We start from the raw sequence: 22303 nt of genomic DNA, 5'->3' as shown, positions 1-22303 counted from the left end.
GATGCATTGCTTGCCATCACCATATACACACTTTTATTATCTATGCTTTCATTTTAGAAAGTGATGCAAAGAGCTGAGGTCACTTGCAATACCTCCATGGATCTCAGGTTCTTCAGAGCTCCTGGAATTAGTATACAAACAAGGGAAAGTGGCCCGTGTTTATTACAGATTTTCACCAAGTTGACAGGTTTTGCCCATACTCTAGGAAAAACGTCAGAGTCTTCAATTTCTTATTCAAACAGTGACCCTAAGGTGCCTTTATGACATCATTTGAGTAGCTAAAATAGTATGCATGTTAGGAAAACGCACTGATGCATACTTTCTAGCGATGCCAGAAATGGAGTGTGGATTCATCTGAAGAGGTGTGGCAGAAGTGGTGCTGGCAGAGAGTACCCTATGATTTGACGACTGCCTAGGAGTGCCCAGAAGTTAGGAACTGGGAAACCGCTCTGCTAGGGTTTTTTTGCTGTGAAAGTAAACTTCAGCCTCCCGTACTCCTAGCAGCAGGCGCCTGGTTGAGTGACTCCGATGCCCATGCCACTGTACCCATCTCAGACTGCTTGGAGCCACTGCCTGGACACTGCTTGCTGCTCAAAGATCTAAGAATTGATTTCAAGTTGACACAGCAAAAAGCGCTAGTGCCAGTACGACTGTTTTGAGTGCTGACAGCGAGAGATGTAAGCAGTGTAAGTGGCTGGCAGTGCTTGTACCCCTGGGAAGGTCGGCAACTGCTTGCTCCCTACACTGTTTTTCTGAGCCCCCATTCCTCCCTCTGCTGTACTCTAGATTGCTTGGGTTCCCCTTGTTCCTGGGGGGCAGGAAGGTGACCCCAAGTAACAAAGGGCACCTTGATCGTAGGGGGATGGCGTGATGGCATGTTACGAGGTACAAGCAGTGGTTTGGTTCCCCAGAGACGGCGTTTTTTATGTGGCTTGCGGTTCTCCGTTGGTTTTGTGCTCCACAACCTGCTCATAGACTAATAGATTCATAGACTTTATCAAAATCTCTAAGAGGCATATTCATTCTATATAAGCCAGCTAAGTGCCAATTGAGATCATCATAACTAACTTGGTCCTTTCCAAATGCCTTGCATTGTAGGAGTTATAGACTCCTAGAACTGGCTTGGAAAACCAGTATACAAGTTGGCCCATAACTGAACACATAACTATATAACTGGCTTGGACAAGACTGAGCAGATCGTTTTAATGACAAGATATTAACATGGTGTGAACAAAGAGGGGTTGGGCCTATATCACCACCCAAACTAGCCCTCAACAACAATATTAAACAAATAGATGTGTGGGTGTGTAATCAATAACATTTCAGTAAAAACCACTTTACCAACTAGAGTGGTAACACCAAAACCACCCTAGTTGTTAAAGTGGTTTTTACTCAAATGTTATTGATTTAATTTACACACCTAAACATCTATTTGTTTAGTAAAGATATTAAAACGAGCATGAGGCCAGGGGTATTTATAACCACAGTATCCCTTTAACGAAAAGTCAGGAGATATTGAAGGTCCTATGGATATGTGCAAACAAAAAAACACAGACACGAAGAGCAGTATTCCTTCAGCTTACACAGCCTTATTAAAATCCATTCAAAAACATCATACTCCAATAACGAGCAGGAAAGTCTTCAGAGAAAAGGGGACCCAAAAGTGGAGCTAAATGGAAGATACCACCCACCTTCAATCACCTATGGATATTATGTCCCTGGAGAATAGTGATGTAGCCTAAAAAAGTGAACAACATACATTATAAATAGCACATATAAAACCTCAGGTGGAAACAGATTGAGGAAAGCCCGCAATAAAAATAGAGAAGGCAACAGCGAATAGATCCCCAAAGCCAGAATCAGTCAACTTTTTTCTAATTTGAAATCCTCCACCAAAAAAAAGATTGCATAGCAATAAACAGGATGATTAGACTCGAGAAACAAACAGACGTGAGCATAACAGCAAGGATAAATGAACCAATTAGATCCCTAGAGACAACTGTTGTGGAGAAATCATTCTCTAAGTAAGAGACTACAGCCAAAATAAGCTACTTTTTCAAAGTCCCAAAGTTTTCCCAGTCTCAAAGACCAAAAGGCAAAGTAGCCTACGATACAAATCAGACAGTTAAACTCTTCACAAAAACAACTCTGGCACAACACTGATTTCATAATACAAACGCTAGACGATGATAATATCACTCAGATTATTACTATTAAACAAACAAAATCTGGGTAGTCTTTCAATACATCAGAAACATTCTACTACATAGGCGGAGTAAACACATCTAGCCCGACATTCTCATAGAACCTGGGAACACAAAAATAGTCCTGAATAATGTATGTCTTTTGAAATGTATTTAGATCAAAGGTCTCTAACTCCTAACAAATTGCTATTACTTGCTAAGCACAAATCAAAGGGCAACATTGATATTCTGAACCGAGGTAACCTGCTCAAACCCTGGGAGCAGTAATTGATTCATACCATATATCATCATCCCGTATAGTAACTGGTGCATTTCAGCCTCTTGTAGGCTAAGACAAATCAAGCAACCTAACTAATGTGGTGAGCGATTGAGATATCAAATCAAGTCTGTTCACAACGAAAGCTTTTCCATTCACTGGGGAATAGGCATTGTCGAAGATAAAAATTCTTTCTACCCAGATGTTTTGCTACCAGATCCAGAATATGTAAAACCCTCCGCTCAGTCAAATGAACTGTTGGCAAGAACGAAATCATCCTCTAACTACTTGGGGGCCTTAAAAGAGAGTGAGAAACCAGGATTGAAAATAGCATGTCAGCCTGCAACCGGAAGACAGTGTAAGTCCAGTAGCTTGTACAACCAACAGGAAGCAGACTTGAGTTGTTTGTTCGAAACTTTATGGAATTGAAAGTAGATAATCAGTTACCTTTGTATGTATGAACTACTATTTGTGAAATGTTGAGGTTCTGTCCTGGGAAACCACAGACAAAAATACACAAAGATTTTGGCAAAGCTTTGATCAATTGTTTTTTCAAGAAACGTGGAGGGAAACAACTTTCCCATTGATGAGGTACACTGAATACCAATTGCTTGCTGCACAAGTGTCTGATACAGGGCAACCAAAGGAGTTCTAGCCATAGATGTATCAACAACCCTTACCTTTGAAATTCACTGACTGGAGATAATGGTGCCCTGATTACTGGGGCTAATACTTCAAAATTGGTTTGACAACTGAACTTAATAAAATGTTGTTTCTGTTATTAATAAATATATAAATTCCCAATCTTGTCAAAAGAAAATAGCTAGAAAACAACTGCAAGAAATCATTAGCAACTTGTTAATAACTTACCCTACAGCATGTTGCTTTCTAACGGAAGATTTCAATTAGTTTAATGAAGGAACTGGCAATAACAGAGATTGTAAGTTTACAAAGAGTGGACCTCGAGACTCCTGAATGGCTTTCCGCCGATAACTCTTCTGCCCTGAGTTCTGAAGAAGATCAGGACTGACCGGGCCCAAGTCATCCTAGTGGCACCACACTGGGCAAGGAGAGTATGGTATCCAGAACTCATGTGCATGAGCATTCTATCAGGCGGCTGCTCTGGGAGGACCTGCTGTCATGGCAACAGAGTAGTGTTGTGTACCCAGAATTTCGCAATCTCAACCTTCATGCATAGAAATTGACCGGCAACAGATGAACACATTTGATCTTCCTCTTGAGGTGGTTGATGTCATCTTTGACAGCCAGGCATTCCTTAATTCCTTAGTTGTTGCGACAAACTACGGCACACACCAGATTGACCCCCTCCAGGCTAAGTTATCCGATGTTTTGTTGTTTATTTTGTCCCTCACCAGGCCAGGCTTTAATCTGGGCACAGTTAAAGGGTACCTTTAGGCTCTTTTGGACCTTTTGTGTTGCCAGACCAGCCCTGAATGTTCAAATCACCTGTTGTGATATTCTATTTTGTAAGGCCTACAACATCTGTTTCCTCCATCTCCTTTCGTCTTTCGGCAGTGATACTCTAACCTGGTCCTTTTATATTTGATATGCACTTCATTTGAGCCGCTGCACAGCTGTCTCTTGCAGCATCATTCCTCGTCTCCATAACATTGACGTGGTCAGTGAGTGACGTTGGTCAAACCATCACTCTACCAGAGTTTGTTCTCCCTTCTAAGGAGGAGTGGAGACTCCATCGCCTGGACTCCAAAAGAGCAATGAGCTTTTACATCGATCATACCAGAAAACACTGGCCGGACGATCAGCCCTTTGTGTAGTTCGCTCAAGTGAAAATAAGCAAGTCAGGGAAGAAAAGGATCATACCCTGCTGGATCGTACTCTGCATCAAGATCTGCTACGCATTGGCTAAAAAGCAGCCTCCCTGACATGCAGGGGTTTTTGGCCTCTTTATTGTGTGCATTCAGGTTATTCCTCTGGGATCCTCATTTTAACCGTAGCGTCCGCAAGGGAGTGTCATTCAGCAGATCTTTCCAAAGTGTACAGCCCTCACAGATGGCACATATTTCTTCCCATCCTCAATATTAGTATTTGGAGATAGAAGCTGCCCAAGGGAGAGGCAAATTCCTCTCCTGGTGGTGGTAGATAGAGTAAGTTTGTTTTTCGTGTCTTAGAATGTTTTGACACTTTTTATATTTATTTTTACTAAACCAGTAGCCTGATATAATAATAGATTAAGCTAATTAAAGATTGAGCTCACATTCCAGGTAGATAAACATTATCTGCTTATATGTACATTTGTGTTTTTTGATGATGCAACATAGCAGCTGAGGATGACACCCACTGAGTTGCCCTGTCTAATTCCCAAGGTTGACAGTTAAGCGATTGGCCCAAAAGTTCTATGTCGGTATCCCTTGTCATGTGTCAACAAGTTCTTGCATGAAACTGAGTCCGCTAAATTGCAGGGGTTGATAATACCAGAGTGCAGTATATAATAACGAAAGGTAGCTTGCTTTCATGTAAGTATATGTGTAAACCAAAAAATAGTTTCTCTTGTGAAAGCATCTCTATTTTGATTTTTTTTAACAACATATTTAAAATAGAGAAAAACCTGCAATGATCAATGAATTTCAGCTCACATGAATATGCAGATGAGACACAAATACTTCTTAAAGCTGGGAATCCCCAAAGACATTGGAAACTCAAAACTCTTCAGTTGCCTCAGAACCGTTGATCAGTGGCTGACATGGAGTTACCTCAAATTGAATGCTTCCAAAACAGAAATACTAACATGTGGCCATTGGAAAAATTATTAACCTGGCGATCTGGGACCACCTCATAAAGTATCTAAGGGAGTAGGAAACCTTGGAATTACCATGGACTCCAAATTATCAATGAATTCCCAAGTAGTCAAATTAGCTAAATCAAGCTTTATGACTCTGAAAACTCTGCAATGTATCTTCCCCCACCTAGGATTTCCACACAGGGCCCAATCTGCTATCGCTCTTGTACTGTCTAAACTTGATTACACCAATAGCCTCTACCACGAATCATCTTTATCAACTATGAAAAGACTACAATGAATTCAGAACTCTGCTGCCAAACTACTCCTACATACAAAGCCACAAGCTCACATCTCCCCTGCTGTGAGGGCCCTACATTGGTTACTGGTTGCTATAAGATCCACCATCAAGCTGCTTCATATCACCCACAAAGCAATACATCGAACAGGACCACTTTTGATCAGTAATCAAAACACCAGGTACATACAACAAAGCAACCTCCGCTCTAGATGGGCGCTTTGGTTCAAAACCCCAGCATAGAAACAAAAACCATGGGTGGTACATCTATCTCTGTTAAAACAGCCAAACTAGGGAATTAATTACCACCTAACATAAGAGCCATGGATATCTATCTTGTCTTCAGAAGGCTACTTGATTTGGCTCTTTCCTACATGATCACCACACTCAAACACAAATGTACAGCCTGTGCTCGTAAAATGCATAATTTGATTATATCTTTGTATTTAGATATGTGTTTCTTTGTACAAATATATTTACAACTTATGGTTTGAAAATATATAGAAATATTTTTTTTAGATCTGCTTATCAAATGTATATATTATTTATGGTTAAAAAAAATATATATATACATAAAAATATATTTATTCATTATTTTATGCTTAACATGTATATAGATCACTGCATAGCTTTAATGTTATTTGATTCATATTTATCTAATATAATATGTAAATATGATCATAACAATTGTATCTATAAGTGCTTTACCACTAAAATACTAAAGAAACATAGAAATAAACATTAAAAAAAATATAAAAATACACTAATTAAGTAGCTTTTACTTACACCAACACCTAAATATCTGAATTTCTAACTATCTATCCATACTTGCACATATGGGACTTTATGCAATACAATTATGTATCTCAATTTTCAATATACATGTATACCCTTTCTATGTATTTATGTATCTATATATTACATTACTCCTACAGTGGAAAGAAAGGGGGAAGAAGTCTTCTACTCCCTCCAGTGCACTATTCTCTCATCCTATAACTGTCTCAATATATTCTGCACCACCACTGTGACTCATCCCAAACATCATTCCACTACATTGATCTCCCTAAGATCCTTTCTCGACTCGTCCCTCCTCTACCCCTCCTTTGACGTGTCCTAAACCTCATCTAATTAAGGCTCTTCCCCTCTGTATCCCTCCTGTATCCCATTCAGTCAAACTAACAGACACATATGTGCATCGCTCAAATTAACAATTTATAGTTCCCTATACTAATCCATTGGGTTCAAGCTTAGTGTGTTTCTCACTGAAAAGTGCTTCAACGCCTCATCTGGTGTAGTATGCGCTATATAAATACAATTACAATCCTTCTACAGAGTTTTTGTAGTACGGTTTGATAAAAATGATTCTAAGGTTCTAGTATAGTATAATAATCACAAAAGCCATAGTCCACTTTTTTTAATCACAAATGACACTTGGAAATCATAAATTTGCCACGGTTTATAGCATTTCCTGCCTATTCGTATAATTTGGTGTGCTTAAAGCTTGGACATAACAGTTGAAGAATTTTAAAAAACACTTCTGCTGATCAGTATCCAAGGGAGTGTTACTGAGCCACAATGACACCATGTGCTGCCTGGCATCATGCATGTCGTTCAGACCAACATCTACATATAAAACTTGCAAGCATGACTGATTTTAACCTTTTAACGTTTGGAGTTTTGTTGCACATCCAGGAAGGGCTAAGCGACTGTGGTAATCTGGCCTTATGTTCGCATACTGAGAGTCTCCGCAGGGATGAAGTCACACTTTTCCCAATATGGTCTTTTCGAATTTCTTTATTCTTCTTTGAGTTAAAACGCCAGGGCAACAGCCAATGTGTTTCTTTCTTTTTATAGCAACTTCATCAGGGCAAAAAATTCCTGTGCGAACCACGTCCCACTCTATTTATCGAGACGAATGTCAGCCCCACGATGCGACAGTGTTAGAACTAGTTCTGGCCAGAGTAATCTAAACGATGTCGGCGCAATATTCTGACTGAATCCGATTAGCTGTAGAGGAACACTCAAGGGTATTTGATGGGATTCTACGTAGTTAAAAGATATAGAAAAGTCCGGCCCAAGAAAATTTGTAAGTGCACACAGGTGTCCAAAAGCACAGGAATAATATTGATATTGACATTGACGAATGGAATCTGACCGCAATCGTAGCAGCGATTTGTAGCTACAGACGATCCCCACAAAGCAAATGAAGTGATAAGGCACTTCAGTCGATGAAATCCAATGCGGCGGCAAGTATACCCGAACCAGCAGTGAAAAGAGCAACCTGGCTGCTTTTTTTATTGCTAGTTCGGGCATACTTGCCGCCGCCGGAACGAGGCTCATTGGATTTCACCGACTGAAGTGCATAATCACTTCATTCGCCTTGGGGGATCGCCGGTAGCTACAAATTGGTGCTACGATTGCGGTCGGATTCCATTCGTCAATATCAATATTATTCCTGGACACTTGTGTGCACTTACAAATTTTTTTGGCCCAGACTTTTCTATTTATTTTAACTATGTAGAATCCCGTCAAATACCCTTGAGGGATCCTCTACAGCTAATCGGATTCAGTCGTAATATTGCACCAACATCATTTAGATTACTCTGGCCGGAACTAGATCTAACACTGTCCGCATCGTGGGGCTGACTTTCGTCTTGATACATAGAGTGGGACGTGGTTCGCACTGGAATTTTTTGCCCTGATGAAGTTCCTATAAAAGGAACAAAACGCGTTGGCTGTTGTCCTGTCGTTTTAACTCAAAGAAGAATAAAGAAATTTGAAAAGACCATATTGGCTAAAGTGTGACTTCGTCCCTGGTGCTGCCTCCATTTTTCTCCAAACTGCAATGATAGTAAGTGAGCTGAACCCAAACAAGGAGAATAATGACTAAAATGTTCTTATAGCACTGTGTGAGCTTAAAATCGTGGTAAATTACCACCCGCCACTCCAGGAGCTGCCTTCCCACTGCTAGACTTCCCAAGTGAATTACCAAATGCAGAGGGCACTGCTGTTGATAATGTAGATCCCTAGCTGCAACTTTGGAGAAGTGGTTAAAAATCTCTCTAGAGAATGGTTATATGCTAGCATAAGTGCAAGTCAGTAGGAACCCTTTAAGTGATTTTGTTTTTACAGCTACAACCACACCACAAAGTATTAAAAGCCTTCAGCATAATCGCCCCAATCAAGAAAAAAATTAAAACTGAACAAATAAATTCCACTTTCAATGTCACCTCTAAAGCTGACTAGAAACACTACAATCTTGCGTTTTAGGTCTCGCCTAGGCAGCGCATGCGCTGTCTCTCGAGATGTGCTGAATGGGCTATAGGGAATGTGAATAGTTTACATTTGTCCCTCCTTTTGGTGGTTTGGTCACACCCTGGAGACTGGCCCTGTTACAGGGATTATTTCACTATTGGCCATTTGTGTTAGTTTCGGTGCACTACTTTTTCATTTGCCTCTGCTTGTTTAGCTTTCCAAACGCCCTCAGCCTAAGGCTGCAAATCACATCATTATATTGTTTTCCAAAATCTTTGGTTTCACAAGCTCTTTTTCAGCCGAGGGCTATGTTGTTTTTCATGCTATAAAATGTTTGGTTTCATTAGCTCAAATGTCCAAACTTTAAATAATATACTTACTTAATGGAAGTGTAGTTTAAGAAGACGGCGGACAGACCTCAGCGCAGCACCAGTCAGCATCTCTCCGCACCACTTCAGCAGCAGCACCTGAGCACCACCACAAGACTACCACAGCATCACCATAACATCACTCATCCCCAGTGCAGCACCGCCTCAGCACCAGCACAGCACAACCTCAGCAGCAGTGCAGTACCACCTCACGATCAGTGCAGCACGACCTCCGCATTAGTGCAGCACCATCACCTCAGCATCCGCACAGCACCAGCATAGCATGGCTGAGCGCCACCACAGCATCACTCAACATCAGGAAACGTCCATTAGAATGAAGCCGGGATCCCGCTGTGCCTTCACAGCACCGGCAATAGAACAAACGTGTCGTTAGTAATCATTCGTTCAGCACGGAAGTCGCTATAACAACTTGCTTTAGAGGGGCGCATTTGGTGGAATGGGGTTGGATTGAAAGTCCAACACCTTCCCTACTGTTGCGCAGACTAGAGTTGGAATAGTACATTAACCTATTCCAAAATCCAGCCCCCCCCCCCCAAGGCAAGTCATTATAATGAATTGCGTGCTGAACGAATGTGTACTAAAGATATGTTCGTTCTAATGACTGCGCTGTGAAGCACAGCGGGATTCGGACTTGTGGAATACCGTCCTACATTCCTCAACATGACCACAGCATCACTCAATAGCACCACAGCATCACTCAACACCTCCACAGCACAGCTCCACCTCAGCGCCCCACCACCAGCGCAGCACCAACTTAGCACCAGCGCAACAGCACCACAGTATCTCAGCACCACCTCACCAGCAACTTTGCAGCACCACTTCAGGATTAGTGCTGCACCACCAGTGTAGCAGCAACTCAGCACCAGCGCAGCTCCTACTAAGCATCACTCAGCACCTCGAGAGCACCACCTTAGCATCACTCAGCAACACATGTGCACCACCTCCGCACAAGTACACCTACGCACACCCCAACCTCAGTATCCAACAGCACCGGTGCAGCACCACCTTAGCACAGCACCACCTCAGCATCAGAGTAGCACCACCACTGCATCAACACATCACCACCTCCTCATCAGTGCACTACCAGTAGTGCAGCACCAACTCAGCATCTGCGCAGCACCACCTTAGCACCACCTCCACATCAGCACTGCACCACCTCCGCATCAGTGCACCAGAACAGCCCCACCTCAGCAGCAGCTCAGCACCAACACAGTACCACTTCAGCATCCGTACAGCACCAGCTTGGCATCAGTGCATCACCTCGCACAGCACCAACTCAGCATTACTCAGCACCACCACCACCTCAGCATGACTCAGGACAACCACAGCATCACTCAGCACCACCACGTCACTCAGCACCACCACATCCCTCAGCACCACTCTGCACCACCACAGCATCACTCAACTCCACCCCAGCATCACTCAGCACCACCCCAGCATCACTCAGCACCACCTCTGCATCAGCACATCACCACCTCTGCATCAGCATAGCAGCACAGCATCACCTCCTCATCAGTGCAGCACCACCTCAGCACAAGCGCATCACCACCTCAACATCAGCACAGCACCATCTCAGCATCAGCACAGGACCACCTCAGCACCAGCGCAACCCCACCTCAGCACCAGTGCAGCCCCACCTCAGCACCAATATAACACCACTTTAGCAACAGTGTAGCACCTCCTGAGCATCAGCGCAGCCCCACCTCAGCATCACTCAGCACCACCTGAGCACCAGTGCAGCACCACCACCTCAGCACAACTAAGCTCCAACACAATATCACTCAGCGCCACTATAGCATCACTCAGCACCACCTCAACACCAACACAGCATCTCCTCAGCATCCCCCAACACCACAGCACCACCTCAGCACAGCACCAGCGCAGTACCAACTCCGCACAAGCGCAGCACCAACTCAGCAGCAACGCAGCACCACTTCCTCAGCACCAGTGCAGCATCCCCTCAGCACCAGCACAGCATCCCCTCAGCACCAGCGCAGCACCAACTTAGCATCAGCACCACCTGAGCATCATATCAGCACAGCACCACCTCTTCATCAGTGCAGCACCACCTGAGCACCAGCACAGCACCACCTCAGCATCAGCTCATGACCAACTCACCATCAGTGGAGCACCACCATAACACCGTATCAGCACAGCACCACCTCCTCATCAGTGCACCACCACCAGTGCAGCATCAACTCAGCATCAGTGCAGCACCAGCGTAGCACCGCCACAGAACCACCTCAACATTAGCACAACACCATCTCAGCACAGCACCACCACCGCATCTGTGCACCCCTAGTGCAGCCCCACCTCAGCACCAGTGCAGCCCACCTCAGCACCAGTGCAAACCCACCGGAGCACCAATTCAGCAACCAACGCAGCACCACTTCAGCGTCAGCCCTGCATCACCTCAGCATATCACCTGAGCACCAGCTCAGCACCACCACCTCAGCATGACGCTGCACCACCTCAGCATCACTCAGCACCACCTCAGTATCGCTCAGCACCACCTCAGTATCACTCAGCACCACCTCAGTATCTCTTAGCATCACCTGAGCAGCACCAGCGGATCACTACCTCAGCACAGCATCCTCTCGGCTTAAGCACAGAACCATCTCGGCTTAAGCACAGCACCACCTCTGCATCAGTGCACCACCACTAGCGGAGCCCAACCTCAGCACCAGCACAACCCCACCTCAGCAATTTAGCACCAATGTGGCACCACCTCAGCATCACTCCGCATCACCTGAGCACCGCATTACCTCATCAGTGCACCACCAATTTAGCACCAGTACACCAGCAGCGCAGCCTCACCTAAGCACTTGCTAGGCATGATAGTGTTATGTATTGCTTTAGTGTCCCACACCAGGCTTCATATGTGCTTGCTCCAGAAATGCCTCTCCAGTCAATGGCTACAAGGAGAGGGTCAGATGAAGGATATAGTGTTGGTAAAGGCCAGCACCCATTTCTCTCTGCAGCGGTAGAACAGCAACAACTTGTTGCAGGACAGGCCCTTTGCAGACCCTGTACCCCAGGTGACCATCACCCATGGATGCATACCTAGTCGGCTGGGCTGGCATATATAAACAACATGACCTTGCAGACTCTCTGGCACCTCATCTACGAGGGTCTCCACATCAATCACTTGGAGCTGTTAGGCATTCAACTAGGTCTTATAGAGTTTCTCCTTCATGATAGTCCAGATATGTATCGAAAACATAACCACTATGTGCTATCTGCAGAAGCAAGGAGGTACCCATTCACCACCGCTGTCGGCCCTAGTCCAACAGATTTGGCGCTGGGTAATTCATCACCGGCTTCATCTCCTCGCAGTATACTTGTCGGGGATGGACAATAACTTCACAGAACTACTCACGAGTGGGAACTCCACCCGCAAGTCCTCCTCCCCTACTTCTGCAGGTGGGGCACACCAGAAACATATCTGTTTGCCACAGTAGAAAATGCCAAATGGAAAAGCTTTGCTGCCAGGTTTCCACAACCCCAGTCCATGGGCAATGCACTGTGGATCAATTGGTGAGGGGTCTTTGCCTACGCTTTACTACCTCTCACTAATTCCATATGTGTTCAGGAAGCTGAGGCAAACATCTCTCGCCCTCATCCTTGTGGCTCTGACATGGGCCAGGCAACCATGGTTCTCTCTTCAGTTCAAGATGTCCATAGTTCCACACAAGAAGCTTTCCAACAGGCGGTACGTTCTGTCTCAAAATCACAGCAAACTCAGGCAGCTTAACCTAGAGATTTGGCTCCTGAAGTCTTAAAGATTGGTTATCTTGGGTTGCCGCAGGAGTGCATGAATATAGTCACAGGCACTTAGACCCAGAACAAGCACCTGCTATGCTGCTAAGTGGGAACGTTTTGGTCATTACTGTAAACAACATTAATATACTTCCCCCCCCCCCCCCCCCAAAGTGCTAGGCATTATTTGTTATCTCCTACACCTTCAAAATTCGATGTTACTTTATACCTCATTCAGGTTACACCTAGCAGGTATTGCAGTGTACATGCAAAACAGGGAACACTCTTCTCTCTTCGGAATCCGTGTGATCAAAGTTTTTGTTCCGGGCATCAAGCGGCTAATCCCACCTAGAGTACTTCCTGCCCCAATTTGGAACCTTAGCATTGTCCTCAACAGGCTAGTGGGGCCACATTTTGAGCCCATGCATTATTGCCCCTCCAGTTCCTTTCCTGGAAATGTGTCTACTTCATCACAATAATTTCACTCGGACTCATCAGTGAATTGCAGGCTCTTGCTCTTCAGGAACCTTTTTTCCAAGTACACAAGGACACAGTGGTTCTTAGAACCAATCCTAAGTGTTTGCCCAAGGTGATCTCTCCTTTTCACCTGAACCAGTCCATCAAGATCCCAGTCTTCCCTTGATGTTCATCGTGGTCTTATGTATTACATTGACAGGACCAAATTCTTTCGTAAAACACAACAGCTGTTTATAGCTTTCTCCCATCCTCATAAAGAACAGGCCATTTCAATGGTAGGGATCACCAGGTGAATTGTTAAATGCATCCTGACCTTCTATACTAAAGTTGAAAGAACGCTACCTTCCCACCACAGACCACACTCTACCCGCAAGCAGGGTGCTACTATGGCCTTCCTGGGGAACATACCCATAGCAGACATCTTTAAAGCTGTTACTTGATCGAGTCCAAACACTTTTACTAAACATTCCTGTGTGAACATCCTGTCAAGAGAGCAGGCCAGATTTGATCTAGCTGTCCTCAGGACTTTATTCAGACCTCTGCACCATCCACTGGCCAGCCATCACTTAGGAGAGTACTGCATTTCTGTCTATGCACAGCACGTGTATCTACAGCCACGCATGCTAGGAACGGAATATGTAACTTACCCTGTAAGCATCTGTTCATTGCATGTAGTGCAGTAGATTCACATGCGCCCACCCTCCTTCCTGGGAGCCATTGGTTGGTGCAGATATCTTTCACTTAATACATTTCTTTCTATTTTCATGGTCGCTTTCCTTTTCTGTACAAGCTACTCCATTCTTGCCATCACCCGTTGGGCGAAAACAACTTGCAACGTGCCAGTCCAACACTTGGTGGCAGAAGTATGCACAGCATGTGAATCGACAGCACTACGTATGAATGACAGATGCGTGCAGGATAAGTAACATATTCCTTTAACTTGCCATTAAAGTGTGTGTTGCAGTTTGCTCTGATTTTCACTAGACGCTTGTGAAACCCTGATGAGCAGGACGTGTGTACTTGAAATTTCACATGTTGGTTCTATTCAACCTTTTGAATGCTGGAGTTTTCAAATATTACTTGATAGTGATGATTATCCATAATACACCGATGTGCACAATAAATCTTTGAAACTGGAGATGTACTTGTGGCTGTGTGATTGAGAGTCTAGAAACAGGAGAACTAAGCATTTTTGTAAAGCTTTTTGGAAACAAACAGTGTTTGATGTGATTTTTGTTTTTTACTCTTCCAGTGTAAAGCGATCAATGTGTATTCGGGAGGATTCTGCTTTCAGTGCAACACTTCAAGACATGGTGAGTGTCATCTTCTTGGTGTCCCAGTAAAGTCTGAGGAAAAATACCTATTTACCTTTGTTACTTGACTTAGTTAGAGCAGAAACCAATCACCTCTGGCTCAGAAAGCTTCTGCAAACTGAGCCTTTCAAGAGAGAACTTGATTAAAGGCCTCGAGGATTTACAAGAGATACTAGATATGGGTCACAGCCTTATTTGTTTGGACTCCTGGCTTCCATGGTTGAGGGAACATACTATTCAAGCGCACGTTCAATTGACAACATTTTAATTTGCCTGTACTTTTAATGCCATGCATGCACCAAAATTGGCAGTCACTTGGCGTAGTCAGCTAAGGTCCACAGGCCAGTTATGGTGAAGATGACAGTAATTGCAGGGTTTGGGAGGGGGTGGCGGGGGTGCAACAGACTGTGAAAGAAGTTTTGGCATGAAAGTAGAAAATCCTCTGAGTGTTTTTGTTGATTTGGTGTACGTTTGTTAAGTAGTTCGTGCGATTTAAAAAAAGTTGCTTTGTTGCTATCTCTGACATTTTATATCTCGATTCAGAAAAAAAAGGGAACCCTGTCCCTCGATTTAGGTTTGGGGTATACCTCTATTGAATCTCCTCTCCTCTGCCCTCTCTTCTTCTTGCAAAGCAGTCGTGTCACAGCAGGAGTGACTGCAAATCTGATAGCCCCACAATACAGGCCATGGATGTAACTAGAGTTCACACCTTGATGTCCTCCACAGTGATATGTGCATCACATGTTGGCCCAAGGCCCCACATCTACTCTTTATGATTCCTTTATCAGGCCCATCTCCTTCCTGAGATTTGCCCAGACCCCTTCCCTGTGAGAGGTGGAATACAGTGGGATGGCAGTGTTATGGCAAGCAAGCAGCGGGAGGGTAGTACGAAAGGACTGAGGCAGCTGCAGCTATGCAGAAGGCACCTGCGGCCACGACACGAGCAGGAAAAGCCCCAACACTAACACAGTGAGCCTCTCCAGAGAGAGCGCCCAACATCAAGGAGGTAATCCCACGAATGGGCAAGCGAGGTGCAATAGGCACCTTATGTGCAGGGTCGAGCGAGGCTTGGTTGAATAAGCGGCCGGATTAGTGGTCGGTGCAGTTTGCGGCCGCCTCAGTCCATGGCCTAGTATCCTTCTTGTTTCCCCCCTCCCATACCACGTCAATCCTAGTTTTTTTTCAATTTCAAGTGCTGCTGCAGTTTTGAGTTGGATTTTATTTGAACTGGTTTAAACCCTTATCGGCATTGAGCCTGCAGCCACTGGCACCCTGTTATGCTTTTTTCCCTCTTCCCCTTCTGGGTAGCTGGAGAGACATGGCGTTGCGCTAGCCCACTAGAAGGACTGTTGTCTACAGTAGATCGCTAGTATAATTCTAGCTAAGCCCATCATGACAACAAACGTGCCTCTCTTTCCTGGGCTTTCTGGGAGTTTGGTGGGGCGGGGTGGGGCACTCTGCATTTACCTGAATGTAAGACTGGCCTGGTCCAGAGTAATATCTCCACTCATTTGTCACCCACTTTTTAAGAATGACCACGCCCGAGCAGTGTGTACACACAGCACTCTTCATGACTAGCAACACGAGGGTGATAGTACACTTGAGAAAATTTAAGACATAATACCCCTGGCACTGCGGGGCACAAAAAGCGCCCCACCGGGGAATCTGGAAGCTATCTCACCAGGTTTTTCAAAGAAGACACAATAAGCGATGTTGAGAAAGAAGGCCATTCAAATAAAACGGGATCAACGTAATAGCTGTGATTTAAGAAGCAAGCAGAAGTCAGTCACACAGTTTTCGCATATAATCGCACTGGCTGATCTGGCTATACCAACCGAAACTTCTTATCATGATGGCAATACTGACGTTCGAACCATAAAATATTCATTTAGGAAATCAAGCACTATAACACCCACAGATACTAGGTCATCTTCCAACGTGGAACAGTAACTGAGACACAAAGTACCCCACGGCAAGAAATCCAATCTGCATGACTAACACAGACTAGTATACATAATGCTATAACTACGGATCTGCTAGTTTCCTCCATGATTCCTCTCGATTATTCATTCTACCTTTCTAGCAAAAGCTAAATTGTTTGAAGCAACTTAATCAGATAACCACTATCGCACAGGTGTGTCACAGAGACAAAGAACAGGATGGATTCTTCAGTTATTGGACCTTCATCATCACTCTCCCCAAGCAACCATATATTAATAATGTAACAAAAACTGATAATTCAGGTAGATTTACCTTCAGTGAGACAGATGGAAAAACCACTAGATAAAATTGAACAAACACATCTAGAGAGAGAGTGTGCAGCAGATAATTCAGCTATAATGGACTGCCACAATCCACATCGATTCTTGCATGTATTAATTCAACATCACTTGCGGCTACTAATGCGTTTAACTTGGGAAATACATAAACTGGAATTGCAGGTGGATTTAATGCAATCAGCATAACAAACATGGAATCAAAAATATGGAAGCAAAATTAACCGCCCCTACTTTAGGTAATTCATCCTCTAATTGTGCCTGTGCTCCAATTGAGGACAAGCTGTGTACTGTACCAGACTTACTGGACCACTTACTAAATCCTCTGAAGAATCTAGACTCACAACAAACTCGCAGTACTGCAGAACAAACTTCTGACATCGGATTGCAGGATTCTGACACAAATAAAGCTTTGCCCATCACACCGAGATGCAACACTAAGGGTCAAGCGATAACACCATAGAAGGTAATGAGATCCCAGTTGCTACTCAGGAATCTGTGGAAGAAAACAACTCTATCTACATTAACCCAAGTAGGAGACAAAAGAAAAGACTAAAGAAAAATAAATATAAGATTAGGGGGTAAAGATACAGCAGTCAGTTTTTGACACGGAAACTCAATCTGCTAAAAACCCTATTAACGAGGCAGTAGATTACCCAATATTTTTGATAGCAACTCAAATAAACCGCAGCAGAGACCCCTTGAAAACTCATTATATACTGCAGACATTCAAAGTAGCTGTGTAAATGGTAAAAACGAGTATACGACATACCAATTCACCAAACTGTACGAACACCATCAAACAATAAATTGACTACAACATAAAGCCAAGCCACACATTCCACAAGCAAAGGCACTTTACAGGAAACTCACTTAGCTGAAGACACCGAAAATTATGATTAAGGATGCAAACAAGAGGATCAACAACAACAGCTGGACTCCCCTCCAAGCCTTGGTAAAGCAAGTGATGGCTCTGAACAACAATTATGGTACCATAAGAACGAAAACATTATGACACACAATGCATCTGTTTAACTGCTGCGATTATGAGCCATGAGCTAAATAATTATATGCAACTGAGCCACAAATAACCAATACTCAGTCTCAGACAAACTGGGGTAATACCAGGTGTTTGGAGGACGAAGCGAAAAAGCAAATAAGTGCTCTAGAAGACACTACAACAGATGACAGACATTCTATGCAAACTCATTTTCACGCCCCAATACATTTCGAGAGGAAGAAGTGATATGCTCAGCCCCTCCAACATCCTTCGCTTATTATAATACATACCAACACTTGAACACCTGTGCTCCGAGGACATCATTTGGATACAGTACAAAGAATTCCTGCATATTCACAGATACAAATCAACTGTAGTCATGTGAAGGCACCAGCAGGAGACTGCACAAGTTCTTCAAGAGAAACATGTATTTGCCCATTTTCCTCTGCAGCGGGTCCGTTGCTTCCAACTGTTCGTATGTTGAGTTATGAGCCTGTGTATGCCTAGCACCTACCTCCCCCTGAAGAGCCTTTGACTGCTCAACTTGAACTACCACAGAGAGTCAAGTGCTGGACTAGGTAGTATTTGGGCTAGCTAAACAGAGCCTGTGGTACGTTGGGACCCAGGGCGGTAGTAGTAAAAGGCCTCAACCCCCGTCGGCTGAGACCAGTAGCTCCTGCTTGACCCTTGGCCTCAAATGGGTTCTGACAGATGACCATGACAAGGAAAAAGTAAAGTTATTCTGGATTACTTATTCTGTCACTAACCGAATACATTTTAAAGTAGATTTGGAGTGTAAAACAACTACTGCAGTAATGTGTGTTAATCCTACCGTTCCCATGGTATAAAAGCCATAAGATGACTCGAGTAGATAATGTATTTGCTGGAGGATCTGTTACAGGCTTGTATTATCAGAGAACATCTTAGGACGCTCAGCGTGTAGCACAAACGTCATTTGCATTCAGTATAAAAGTTGAGAGATCCTTATGTAACCCACAGGGCATAAATCAGAGCCATGATGCAATATCCTTGTGTGTTAATCACTCGCTGCTTCTAAACTGCTAGGAATAAATTTGAATACTTGCACATTTTAACACATTTTTTTAGTGTAAGGTTCATAAATAGTGTTCCTTTGGAATGAGTTAAACTTTTATTAGATGCGCCCTGGAGAAATAATTTTCAAAAGTCTTATCCCACTGTCCATGAACTAAGTAAGTGCTCAAAATATGTTGGATTAGCCAAATAGAAAGCTGGTGTAGTTTGGGTGGTTTGGCATATTGCAGTTTGTTTAATCTTTTCCGATATTTGATAACACTGTCAGAAATTTAATAAATATGTTGCCCGGATGTCTAGCCCACTGGCTGTGATAAATTAGAGGGCTTTTTTATTTTTATTATTTTTGTATTGTACCCTAATCGTCTTTGGATAAGGCTGGAAATGCTTTGGGAATACCAAGTAAAAACCCCACCTCCTTTTGGGAAATGCTGGATGGCAACGTATACAAATTAAGGGTGGAAAAGTAACACTTCTGACCTTGTAGGTCCGAAAAAAGTAAATCTCCATCCCGAACCCTCAGGCAAGGTGATTGAGGGACAGAAAATATACAACAAGGGCCAGTAGCCCATGGATAACACTAACATTGAGCGTGGTACGTGGTAGTATTAAATTACACCAAGTTATGTTGGGCTGCGCTAGCTCTGCGCTTCTTTCTTGAGATTAAGTAACAGCTATCGGGGCCCCTCATGACTTCAATCTTACCAGTGATCTCAAGTAATTGTTGCTCGCTTTAAACTTCAGGCTGCTGGCAGACCTCACGCAGTTTCATACTTACAGAGCCTTATTTTTCTTAGCTGGCAGCACGATCCAGGCTCAGGTATGGATGTATGCCAATACAACGCATGCCTTTACCACGTAGATAACTTTATCATGCATGCCTTTACCATGCATGGTAAGTAAGGTTTGACTGCCAGACCTTTCTGCGCAACCACGTGACTCCGTCATCGCTGAGCTGGGAGCTGTTGCTAGCTGGTGTTGGTGATGTTGTTGCTGTTGGAACCGAGATTTGGGTCAAGGTTGGGGCTGCGGCCAGCTGCAGACTCCCTGCGCCCCACTCCAGCCGTCCTCACATCCCTGGTCGGAGTCTCACAGAGGCTGTAGAGGATTTTGGCGGACTTTGGAACTGCACAGGAGCTGGACAGGCCCAAGTGAAGAGAGGTGAGGAGGTGAGACTCAAGGCAGAGAACAGCATCAAGCACATCGCAGCCCATATGGCCGCCAGTTGACCCATTCACATCAGCCCAGCTGACTCCTCTTCGACTGTGGTCCCCAGTCCCCAACATTTTCTCTCTGCAGCTGCCTGGGTCTGGCAAGTTTGGATCAAGCCCATGTGTCGTTTAGGTGGGTTACTGAGGCGGATGCCGTTAGAGCCTTCCTCGGACGGGGTAGAGGCCCCGGAGGAGCACGGAGTTGGCTTGTCTAGGCACTGGTGCGGCTTGTGCTCCCCAGAGCTCCCTCTCCCCAGGGGCATCTGGATTCCTGTCCCCCTGATTGATCCCACAACCAGCTGCTAATCCCTGCTAGCTATCCAACTACCCAAAGGCCCAATTGGCCAATTTAGACTGTTTTGACTGTTCTAACTGTTTCCACTGGCTAACAGTCAAGAGCCCATGCCTACCAAACTACCGTCCAAATGACACTTAACCTGGGCAGAGACTAGTCACAGCATATTGCCCATCTTGTGGGCACCAAGCCAGGAGCAGAAAGATGAAGGCGCTAAACAATAAAAGACATTAAGGGGAAAAGCTTCAGCCCTCCCACTTTACAGCCACCATTTCATAAAACGTTATAAAACGCTACAAATGGCCCTCAACCGCAATAACACCCAGTCCCTCCCCCATCATCTTCAATTACAACTTGATTATAATTACAATTTAAAAGACCGCGTTCATCAAGCACCAGAGACATTATCATGAGATCAGGGAGGTATAGGTCCACCCGACTTGTGGCAACAAGACAACAAACCCAGTCCAGGACAAGCGTTCCAAGTCAGGACCAGTCATGGCAAGAGCCACACAAAACTAAATCCACCAACCTTTCCCGTACACAGTGTTTGACTTTAGGCAGAGCTATCTCACATTGTGCAGGAACATCTGCAAGCAAGGCTGTGATAAGGTAGGACAACTCTAATCCCACCAGTACCGGTGAAGGCCCAGTCTGGGATGGGAATCAACGACCAGCACATATAAAAAACGAAATAACTACTGAAGCAGTTAGTACAAGTGACAGTTTAGTGTGGCCGATCATTCATCCTACAGGCCACACTACAGATCTTAGCACAGATTATATTCAGTCTAACCTTCTCGCCCCCCACCCCTGACGAAGAACAGCCACTGGCGATTCCATTATTAAACTCACCTCCAGCTTCAGGCCCTAATAGTGACCCTGTAAGACCCAATTACGACATCCTAGCGGGCCCCCACCTGCATGAAAGTGACAGAAAAGTAGGAACCCCGGCACATGAGGGGGGCAACTCTCTATACCATGTCATATATTTTTTAAAACATTTTTTTTAAAAACCTTTATTACACAAAGTTACACTGCAAGGTTATAAGATTGCACCGTATCAAGACATTATATACAGGCATACAATATATTGCAGCAGAGGTTACCTCAGACACGTAGCACATGAAATCGACACAGAGGAGAGATGTCGTGGTAGCACTAGGGTAGTAAAATGAGCCATGGGAAGAGGCACAGCGAGTGGCGGAGAGAGGCTAATGGAGCAGATGGGAAAGTGAGCGGGGAGCAAGCTACTCATTTACCATCGCCGGCGGGCAGAGCGCCGGTGGCGAACGCGGGGGAGGTCGCAGGGCATTGAGAGTTACGACTTAAGAGGTAAGACACAAGTGGACCCCATATGTCAATTGGGCGGGATTTGGCTGGCATTAGGTTCCAGAATTCGATCAGGAGTGTCTGACAACACAAAGCATCCTCAAGCCAAGTGACGACCTTGGGTACAGGCCTGCGACCCCAGCACATGGAGACCCTACGCCGCGCAAGGACAAGAAGCATCGCAGTCAAGCGGCGTGTTGCATCTAGGCAAAATTTTACAAAGCTCAAGAGGCAGATCAGGGAGTCAGGCTAGACCAGCGACGAGGTGATCTCAGAGATAGCGACATAGACCTTGTATGCGGAGATCTGGGGGGCACAGCCAGGCGAGGTGGGAGAAGTCTGCCGCAGGAGCAGAGCGGCGCAGACATCTATCTTTGGGGTAAGTCTCATCTTGTGCAACTGAGCAGGAGTAAGGTAAAACCTATCT

At 44.6% G+C, this 22303-nt stretch overlaps 1 protein-coding gene across 5 annotated transcripts in view; it reads left to right on the top strand.

Moving 5' to 3' along the window:
* Nucleotides 1-22303, top strand: part of LOC146797866 (RNA-binding protein 6-like) — a 1129330-nt gene that overhangs the window by 671593 nt on the left and 435434 nt on the right. For all 5 annotated transcript variants that reach the window (XM_085625068.1, XM_085625070.1, XM_085625069.1 and 2 more), the window contains one exon: nt 14649-14709. In XM_085625068.1, coding sequence (XP_085481194.1) covers nt 14649-14709 — 61 coding nt within the window. The remainder of the gene's footprint in view (nt 1-14648; nt 14710-22303) is intronic.

Source organism: Triturus cristatus, chromosome 9 (genome assembly GCF_964204655.1).
Source record: "Triturus cristatus chromosome 9, aTriCri1.1, whole genome shotgun sequence".
NCBI classification, from domain to species: domain Eukaryota; kingdom Metazoa; phylum Chordata; class Amphibia; order Caudata; family Salamandridae; genus Triturus; species Triturus cristatus.
This window is presented reverse-complemented; position numbering and strand designations above follow the sequence as displayed.